The 10,575-nt window shown below is 41.4% G+C and overlaps 1 protein-coding gene across 1 annotated transcript in view; it reads right to left on the bottom strand.

Annotated features, from left to right (window-relative positions):
- Positions 1-363: 363 nt before the first annotated feature.
- LOC106084663 (probable serine/threonine-protein kinase DDB_G0282963) overlaps positions 364-10,575 on the bottom strand; it is a 174,442-nt gene continuing 164,230 nt past the window's right edge. The window contains exons 4-8 of the mRNA XM_059370834.1: positions 6,526-6,784; positions 6,237-6,448; positions 5,943-6,167; positions 3,043-3,194; positions 364-2,973 (exon numbers count right to left, since the gene is read on the bottom strand). Of these exons, the coding sequence (XP_059226817.1) occupies positions 916-2,973; positions 3,043-3,194; positions 5,943-6,167; positions 6,237-6,448; positions 6,526-6,784 (2,906 nt within the window). The 3' untranslated portion in view covers positions 364-915. The remainder of the gene's footprint in view (positions 2,974-3,042; positions 3,195-5,942; positions 6,168-6,236; positions 6,449-6,525; positions 6,785-10,575) is intronic.

Here is a 10,575-nt window from a genome sequence, read left to right as displayed (position 1 = left end):
AGGTGTTACCACCCGTGGTGAGTTCCTATGGTGGTGAGTTAAATAAGATCCAAACAAAAACCACCACATCATGTTGGATAATGATTATATGTATATTTTTATTTCGATATTTAATGCAAGCATTATAACTAGATATTCGATATATGTTGGTTGTTGTATATATATGCCCGTAGGTATTTCAATAGATATTTAGATACTATTTACAAAAAAAAAAAACACTTAATTATCAAGAAATATGAAGGAAGAGAGAGAGAGTACAGTACAGATATTCTACATTACATTCTTAATATAAATATAATAAAAATATTTTTAATAATTAATGATATTACACATAGACGCCTAGACATATACAATGTATAAAAAAAACTCTTTTTTTTTGTTATTTAGTATCAACTGGCTCTAGGTTATTGTCCAATAATAATGCTCCTGTTGGTTTTATGGGGAAAAAAGGCACAGATAGGATGGATGGCTCATAGTCTGTGCTGTGCTGGTTATAGTGCGAAAAGTCAATAATAAATTCCTGAGTCTAATTCATATTAAGAAGCGTTTAAGCCATTCAAAAGGATCATCTTTTTCTTTAGAAAAAGTCGCTTCGACCTTTCAATGGCTTTGCGCCTATAGTAAGGGTATCGTAAGGATTTACTATACTCGTATGCTATTCTAAACCGTATTTGTGGAACTCTACAAATATTTCAAGTGTTGAGTCTGTGAATGCTTGTTTCTTTCTTTGTGTATGTGTGTGTGTGTGAGAGTGTGGGGGGATTTATAGTAAACTAAGAGCTATTGCTATTTTGAACTAATTATTTTGGCACTGGACGATGGACGATGATGTTGATGTTTTGGGGGAGGGAATTACATTCCAAGTTCCACAACGGTCTCCAATTTCACCTTATGTCAGACATCAATGGCCGGCGCCTAAATAAGTCCATAATCTGTACACACTGGTGTGGGTTGATTATTCTGAGGTTTGTCCAATGCTACTGAGGCATTGGCGGCCGCAGCTGCTGCTGCTGCAGCGGCCATATTCAACTCCACCAAGGTGTCAATGCTATTCAAACTCACGCCTTGCAGAATTTTCTGCGCCGCCAATGAGGTAAAATTAAAGGAGAGGTCAGTTAGGCTGGGAAAGTTGTACAAATCTTCAGCTTCTGCCTGGTGTTCCCTAGAAAGGCTCAGGCGTCGATCCAAAGTATCCTTTTTTATTGACTTGTCCACCGTGCTGCCGCAGTTGGTATCCTTTTGGGCCAAATTGGGTTCACTGCCAATGGAGTTGAGATTTTTCTGCAGTATCTGTACCAAACTGCCACCGGTTCCTCCACTCAGCGATGTATTCGAATTCAGATTATCATTCTTGGCCAACAGCGTGGATGACTCATAGCGCAAGTTGTTCAACTCACAATTGGAGTTGATGGTTTTGTTCAAGGTGTCCTTGGAGGTTTTCTCATAGAATCTTAGATTTCCCACGGAACCGGTCATTTCCACTTTGGCTTTGGTTAAATCGTTGCCAGGCATCGATTTGTCATCACAGGGAGTACTGGGCTGGGAGTCACTGCTTTTGAGTACATTATTCTTGAATATCAAATGACCACTGTTGGACGGTGGTACCGTAAGGCATAGCTTGCGGCTATTGTTCATGGCAGTGTTTGCCGCTGGGATGCTACTGGAGTTGGCATTATCTGCCAGAAAGTTCTTGGGTGGCTTGCTGAACTCCAGCGAATCTGGAGGTTTATCCGAAGACAATGAACTCATGTAGGACATGGAGTCACAGGTCTCGGTGTCCGATCCTCGATTGGAGCCATTTTCCCCATTAAATTGAGACTCGGGTGTGGGTGCAAGTTCTGGGGGTGCATTATTCACCACACTTGATGTTTGCTTGGCGGCCCCCACTCCCATATGCTGCTTCGACAAAGTCTTTTTGAGGATCTGGCCCTTTTCGTTCATTGTCGTCTCATTATTGAATATGAACACATTGGAATTCTCATTCAGCTTGCTATTCTCAAATGTTATAACACTTTGAGCGGGTGAGTTTTGCACCACAATCTTTGTGTTGGGCAAACAGTGTTGGCCATCATTCGAGGTGGTCAGCTTGAGGGTTATGGAATTACTGGAAGGTGAATTGGATATGGGTGAACAATTCTCCACGTTCTCCGTGTGTGAGCTATCTCTGCTGTTGGCACTAAAGCGTGACTCAATGGAGCTGGGTGCCGCATTCATAGAAGAGGGAGGTGTGGTGGACGATGATTGATGATTTCTCATTACTTGCTCTGCATTGCGTGCCCTTAACACCTGATGTCTGGGTGTACCTCTTGGCGAGCCATTCAGCATTATAATCGACCTAGGCTGTATGACCGTAGAACCTGTTGAACGCTGCGATTCTAGACTAGAATGACCACTGGTTCGTATATATGAAACCTTGCCGCTGTCTATGCTGGAGGGTCCAGATGTTGCAAACACGGAAGTCTTGCCTGATTCCAAGCTTGAGGGTCCACTCTGCCACATACGGTAATCTGGCCTTGGCTCCTGATTCCTTAGAGTTGGTATTACCTTCTGTGAAGAATTCGTGGTACTCCGCGATGGGGAATGCTCCAGCATGTGTCTAGCCACCGAACCACTTTGTATGGACTTTTGTGAACTACGATAAGGAGTGCTGGCCCGTGCGGTCATTGTGACCGGCGGTTTATTGACACTGCTTGAGGTTGTGTTGGTAGTCGTAAAACCTCCATTGCCGCTGTTAGTGTTGCTGTTACTATTGTTAGCTGTGGCAGGTATGGATTGCGTGGATCTTGGCAAAGAACTGCTGCTATAGGCAGGCGATCGTCTTCTTATGGGCGAACAATCCCTTGAAGATATCACAAACGTGGATTCGCTGGATAAATTACGCCGATGACGCCTCGGTAGAGTCATTGAACGTTGACTGAGCTCTGAGCCATCATAAAATGTGGAATTGGACAAAGTGTGAATGGTAGGCAGGTCCTGGAGGCAGAGAGAGAGAGAAAGGTTTAACAGAAATTTAACGATTTGAAATTTTATGGCTTTACTTACATGATCTTGGGTCTGTGTACCCACACTATGTAGATGCACTGCTTTAGAGTTGAACCATTCAGCTGGAGGGAATTGTGCAGAGTATGTTTCCAGTTGGCGCGTCTTATTTCGTCCACTACGACGAAAGAGACGCGATAACAAAGATCCTTTTTCTAAAAAATGAGATAAAAGATATGAAATTAATTACCTTATCATTCATGGTACTGAGTTTAATGCTATACTACTTAATTTCCCATGAACATTACATTCAGGAACAGGGGATTATTCTCTTACATCGATGAGTGTTGTCTGATTAAAGTTCAAGCTCAATGATAAGGGGCCTCCTTTTTTATGGTGAGTCTGAATGGCGTAACGCATATAGGACACGGATGTCGAAGGACCGAACACAACTCACTGTCCCAAATTTCGGCGCCATCGGACAATAAATGCGTCTTTTAAATCCAGATATCGGTCTATAAGGCAGCTATATCCAAATCTGGACCGATTTGGGCCAAGTTGCAGAAAAATGTCGAATAGCCTAACTCAACTTACTGTCCGAAAATTCCGCGTAATCGGACAATAAATGCGTCTTTTAAATCCAGATATCGGTCTATATGGCAGCTATATTTAAATCTTGATCGATCTGAGCCAAATTGCAGAAGTATGTCGAGGCGCCTAACCTAACTCTCTGTCCCAAATTTCGGCGACATAGGACAATAATTACGCCCTTTATGGGCCCAAAGCCTTAAATCGAGAGATCGGTCTATATGGCAGCTATATCCAAATCTGGATCGATTAGGACCAAGGCGCAGAAAAATGTCGAATGGCCTAACACAACTCACTGTCCCAAATTTCGGCAAAATCGGACAATAAATGCGCCTTTTATCGGCCCAAAGCCCAAAATCGAGTGATCGGTCTATATGGCAGCTATATCCAAATCTGAACCGATCTGGGCCAAATTAAAGAAGATTGTCGAAGGGCCCAACACAATTTACTGTCCCAAATTTCAGCAAAATCGGATATTAAATGCGCCTTTTATAAGCCCAAAGCCTTAAATCCAGAGATAGGTCTACATGGCAGCTATATCCAAATCTGGACCGATCTACACCTAATTGAAGGAGGGTGTCTAGGGGCTTGACACAACTCACTGTATCAAATTTCAGCAAAATCGGATAATAAATGTGGCTTTTATGGGCCTAAGACCCTAAATCGAGAGATCGGTCTATATGGCAGCTATATCCAAATCTGAACCGATCTGGGCCAAATTTAAGAAAGATATCGAAAGGCCTAACACAACTCACTGTCCCAAATTTCAGCAAAATCGGATATTAAATGAGGCTTTTATAGGCCTAAGACTCTAAATCGGCAGGTCGGTCTATATGGCAACTATATTCAAATCTGAACTGATCTGGGCAATATTGAAGAAGGATGTGGAAGGACCTAACACAACTTACTGTCCCAAATTTTGGCAAAATCGGATAATAAATGTGGCTTTTACGGGCCAAGACAGATGAAGGATTCCATCGGCTTAATCCGTTACGTTGAGCTAGCTGCCATGGTATTACTATAGATTTGTTGAAATGTGGGGCGTTGGGTCATTGAAATCTCCTTCTCTTTATATTGTGGGGTACCAAATTTCCTTTAATTGAATTTACTTATGCGTCATATTGGAAAAGTTTTAAGGCTCGATTAAAAAGATCATTGAATCAATAAAAATTTTAATTGAAAATTACATCACGATTGTGAATGAAAACAATTTTTAGATTCAACTAAAAAATTTAATTGAATCAATAAATTTTTTAAATTGAAAATGATAAAAGTTTCAATCACGACTGTAATTGAAAAAAATTGTATTCGATTAAAAAATGTTTGAATTAATTTTTTAATTGAAAATGATTTTATTTTCAATTACATTTTTAATTGACATTTTTTTTCTGTGTTGGTAGAGAAGTTTTAACATGGCAGGATATCTTACATATGTAGGCAGCATTAGTAAGGGGATAACCACTCAGGCGTTTGGCGTCATATACGGACATGGTAACCTCGGCGCCATGATGAAAGTGCTAAGAAGCCTCCTTGTTATTGCCGAGTCCTAACGGCGTACTGCAGAGCGACTCCACTTAGTAGAGAAGTTTACAGGGCTGATTTACTAAAGCGGGTTAAGTAATAGTGGCAGTCCTTTACACACTCATTTAGTCAATTTATAATCCATTGTGATACCACTAGCGACAGAGTAGTCCTCGGGGGCAAGCGAACCCACGACCCCGGCACTGGTTATCAGAGCACATTACTAATACAGCTACCGGGGCGACCTTACTTGAGGTAATTATCTCATAAATGTTGCCAGCACTTGGAGGAGATAACCACCACCGAAGTTTTTTTATGATGTTCTCAGCTGAATTTGAACTTAGCAATTCAGCGTCAAAGGCGGTTATGCTAACCTTTGCGGTACGGTGGCCGCCAGTTCAAGCTAAAACCAAATTAGACTAGAAGCATTCCACCGAAATCGCACAGTTCCTAGGTCTAAAGACTCAAGTAAAACAAGAATGGTACTTTGTTGGAGGCCAATGTGGCGCAGAGATTAGCATGTCCGCCTATGACGTTGAAAGCCTGGGTACGAATACTGGCGAAGACATTAGAAAAAAAGTAGTTATCCCCTCTAAATGCTGACGACATTTGCACGCCGTTTGGACTGGTCTATAAAAGGATTCCAATATCGTTGAGCTTAAGCATAAATCGGGCAGTACTCATTGATGAGTACATATGAGCAAATTTGCATACATCGTAGATTGTACACCATTACACCTATCGATTACATCGAGCATAGATTAATCATCTTTTTTGATCAATATTTTCTTAACAAACTTGGGCAAAGTGGACGTTTTTTTTATCATCTCATGCATATGTGGATCTTCACTTACTTGGTGACGAAGAATCTGTGCTTTGGTACTCCGAACTGCTGCTATCCGTATTTAAGGTCTGTGCATAGGTCTTTGATAGACTTCGGGTGGAGGCACAACGTTGCAGACGTTTCGATGAACCGAACAGTCGCAAACTATGCCTTCGTTCTAAACTTCTAGGGGTGGGGAAGGAAGAACTGCGTCGTTTTGAGGTTCGAGGATATAGGATTTTATCACTTGGATTACCTATGAATGAAGAAAAGAAATAAAGTTCAATGAAACACGTTCTTCTCAAGTAAAGGAAAAGCGACTAACCGCCGCATATGACATCGGCCAAATTGGTCTGTATGCATTGATGCGTTAAATCGCCATCACGTTCCGTTGAGATCTCTCCATATAACGAATGGAGAGCCTCTTCATTTGTCATCAACATGGTGCGTGGCTCCGAGGGTACACTTTCAGCCGATTCATTTAAATCGTCATAACCATTGTGATGACTGCGGGGGCGAGAACGAGAACGGCGTCGTCTGTTGTTAAAAAGAAACCAAAGGAGATTATTCAATTATTGTTTATTTTCCTATGCGATTTCATTTCTATAACTTACTCTGGTGTTAGTATGAAGTATCCCTTGGCTGTCTGATAGATTTTTTGATCCTGCATCAGTTGGGCCAACGAATCATAAATCACATCTACTGAGGGTGCTGTCATATGGGGAAAACGTACTTGAATTTTTGTGCGTATATTTTCCATGGTAGCCGAATGACCATCGGCTGTCAGGTCCATAATGACATCACATAAAGCTTCGGGCAGAGGTGTAAATTGACCTTGCATAATGGGGGTGACAATGCAGTCTTCAATGTCGCCTGTAAGGGAAAAAATTTCAAACCAAAGAAAAATTAGTCAAAGTGTACGAAAAACAAGTAAAAGCGTGCTAAGTTCGGCCGGTCCGAATCTTACATACCCTCCACCATGGATCGCATTTGTCGAGTTCTTTGTGCGATATCTCTTTTTAGATAAACAAAGGATAAAAGAAAAGAATTGCTTGGCTAATTGAATTGAATGTTGGAGACCACAGCAGAAGTATATGTGTAAAATTTCGGCCAAATCGAATAAGAATTTGGTCTTTTAGCGGCTCAAGAAGTAAAATAGGGAGATCGATTTATAGGGGAACTGTATCAGGCTATAGACGGATTCAGACCATATTTGACACGTATGTTGGAGGTCATGGAAGAAGCCGTTTCAGCCAAAACGGATAATAATTAGGCCTTCTTGAGGCTCAAGAAGTCAAGATCCCAGATCGGTTTATATGACAGCTATATTAGGTTATACACCGATTTCAACCATATTTGGTATAGCGTTTGCAGAAAAAATTTACTTAAAAACAACTTTTTAAATCGAATATCATGCTTATCACCAACAGAAGTTGATAATCACTTTTTAAAAATTTTGGATTTTTTTCGAACACAAACAAAATCAAGTAAAAAATCGTAAAGTTCTGCGGTTTGTAACTTATATGGGAATAATGGTCAAACTAGACTAAATAGCGATGGATAAATTCAAATTTGCACCAACATTAGGAAATAGGGATATAATAATGGTGGTGTTTAAAATATTGGTGGTGGGTATGATAGTGTGGGTCGGTATAATAGTGGTGGTGAGTAAAATAATGGGGCATAAATTTGGCTGTGGATTTGTGGTTAGCCGGAGATTGAAACACCTTGTCTCCAGCTTTACTTCAGTGGATGAGAGGCTAACCACAATCCGCATAAAAGCCAAATTATTCAACATCAGCCTTATTTGTGCCCATGTCCCGACGGAAGACAAAGACGAGCAGACCAAGGATATTTTCTACGAACGCCTAGAGAGAGAATATGACCGCTGCCCCGCCCATGATATTAAAATCGTTCTGGGAGATTTTATTGCGAAGACAGGGAAGGAAGACATTCTTGATCCAACAGTCGAAAAGTTTAGCCTCCACGAAATAACGTCCAGTAATGGGTTGTGGGGGGATAGATTTCGCCGCGGCAAAAAAAAAAGTAGTTAGTAGCACCAGATTTCAACATAAAAATATTCACAAAGCCACATGGCTGTCAACCGATCAAAACACGAGGAACTAAATTGATCACGTTGTGATAGATGGAAGGCATTCATCCAGCGTGTTAGATGTACGATCGATCCGTGGAGCGAATATAGATTCGGATCACTACCTTGTTGCAGTAAAGGTTCGCACCCGTTTGAACATGGCGAGGAAAGAACGATCTGACAATGCACGGAAGCTGGACATTGAAAAGCTGCAAACACAACAAATGACAGCGGCATACTCCACTCGACTGACCCAACTGTTTGATGAAAGCACTCCTTGTTCCGATGATATAATGACGCAGTGGCAAACTATTTCCCACTCCATGGGAAATGCCGCGAAATCCGTACTTGGGTATCGGAAGCCTCCTCCAAGAAACCCATGATACGACCAAGAGTGTCAAGATGCTACTGAGAATGCGGCATATAGAGCAACCCTGCAATCAGTAGCAACGCGCCAGATGAAGGAGCGGTATCGGGAGAAAAGGAGAGAGGAGAAACGTCTATTCCCTCCTGCAGAGACAAAGAAGGAAATCTGGTAACTGACACAGATAACATGCTGAGAACATTTTACCCAACTGCTAGTGTCCGACGTTGGCGGCGAAGAGGATAGATACCGCAGAATCAATCCCTGATGATGGTATAGAATGTTTACCTCCTAGTCAGAATGAGGTCCATGTAGCAGTGACCCGACTAAAGAACAACAAGGCAGCAGGAGCCGACGGGTTACCGGATGAACTGTTTAAGATCGGAGGCGACACGTTGATAAGGCGTATACATCAGCAGATCTGCGCAATCTGGCTAGAAGAACGCATACCCGATGATTGGAACCTCACCATACTATGTCCCACACACAAGAAAGGCGACAAGACGGAATGTGCCAACTACAGGGCAATAACAACTCCTCCCCATCGCATACAAGATACTCTCGAGTGTACTGTGTGAAAGATTAAAACCTAAAGTCAATGAGGTAATTGGACCCTATCAATGCGGCTTTAGACCTGGTAAATCCACCCTAGTCCTGATATTCACACTGCGCCAAATTCTGGAAAAGACCCGAGAAGGACAAATCAACACCTACCATCTCTTTGTTTACTACAAAGCCACCTTCGATACTCCTTTACGTTCAAAGGTATTTCAAGCCATGTCTGAGTTTGGTATCCCTGCAAAATTAATAAAAATCTGCAGGATGACACTTGCAGATACGCGTTCCTCAGTAAGAATAGGAAAGAATCTCTCCGAACCATTTAATACCAAACGAGATTTCAGACAAGGAGACAGCCTATCGTGTGATCTCTTTAATATCCTGCTGGAGAATATTATACGAGATGCAGATGTGAATAGATATGGCACACTAATCACAAGAGAACACATGCTACTCGCCTATGCCGACGACATCGATATCATAGGTCGGTCACCGGAAGTAGTAACTGCTGCCTTTGAAAGAATCGAAAGAGAGTCAGTGAAAATGGGTCTGGATATAAGACGAAATGGATGGTTTCAACTCCCAAAAAGCCTTGCAGAACCGAGCAGATAAAGAAAATGGAGAAAGTTGGGAACCACAACTTTGAGACAGTCAGTAAGTTTATCTACCTCCGCACCGTCCTAACCGAAACGAATGACACCAGTTTTGAGATTAAGTGAAGAACAATACTGGAAAAACAGATGCTATTTTGTACTAAGCAAGCAGTTTAGAAACAAGGCCACCTCAAGACAGACGAAGATTGCGCTATACAAGACACTGATACTAACCGTGCTGTTATATGGTTCTGAACCATGGGTACTTGTGAAAGCAGATGAGGCAGTGCTTGGAGTATTTGAGAGAAAGATTCTTTGTAAAATATATGGACCTGTTTGCGTTAATGGAGAATATAGGCGACATATGAACCACGAGCTGTATGAGGACGATAGCATAGTTACACGTATCAAAATATAACGGCTGCGTTGGCTAGGTCATGTTGTCAGAATGGATGAAGAAACTCCAGCAAAGAAGTCTCTTGAAGGCAAATACGGGAACACCAAAAGCCCGATGGATAGATCAAGTGGTGGGAGACACCTCGAAACTTGGTGTCAGAGATTTTAGAATGAGCGCAGAAGATCGAGGCGCTTGGAACGCTATTCTACGTTCGGCTGGTGGAACAAATATTCTGTCATAGCCAATTAAAGTAAAAGTAAGGTATGATACTGGTGGTGGGTATAATAATTGAGTGGTGGTAGTTATGAATATGGCAGTTGATATAAATATGGTGTAGGATGCGTTAAAGGTGGTGGGTATAATAATGGTATCGGTATAATAATTATGGTGAATAATATAATGGTGATGGGTATAATTGTCGTGGAGGGTATTATACTGATGATGGCTATTATAATGGTGGTGGATATAATAATGAAGGTATGAATTACAATGGTGGTGGGTAAAATAATAATAGTGATGGTGGTAATTATAGTGGTTTATACAATAATGGTGGTGGGTATGACAAATAATGGTGGTGGATATAATAATGGCAGTATATTTAATAAAGGTGATGGATTTAATACCGATGGTGGGTATTAAAAAGGTGGTGGGTTTAATAAA

This window comes from Stomoxys calcitrans, chromosome 1 (assembly GCF_963082655.1).
Source record: "Stomoxys calcitrans chromosome 1, idStoCalc2.1, whole genome shotgun sequence".
NCBI classification, from domain to species: Eukaryota; Metazoa; Arthropoda; class Insecta; order Diptera; family Muscidae; genus Stomoxys; species Stomoxys calcitrans.
This window is presented reverse-complemented; position numbering and strand designations above follow the sequence as displayed.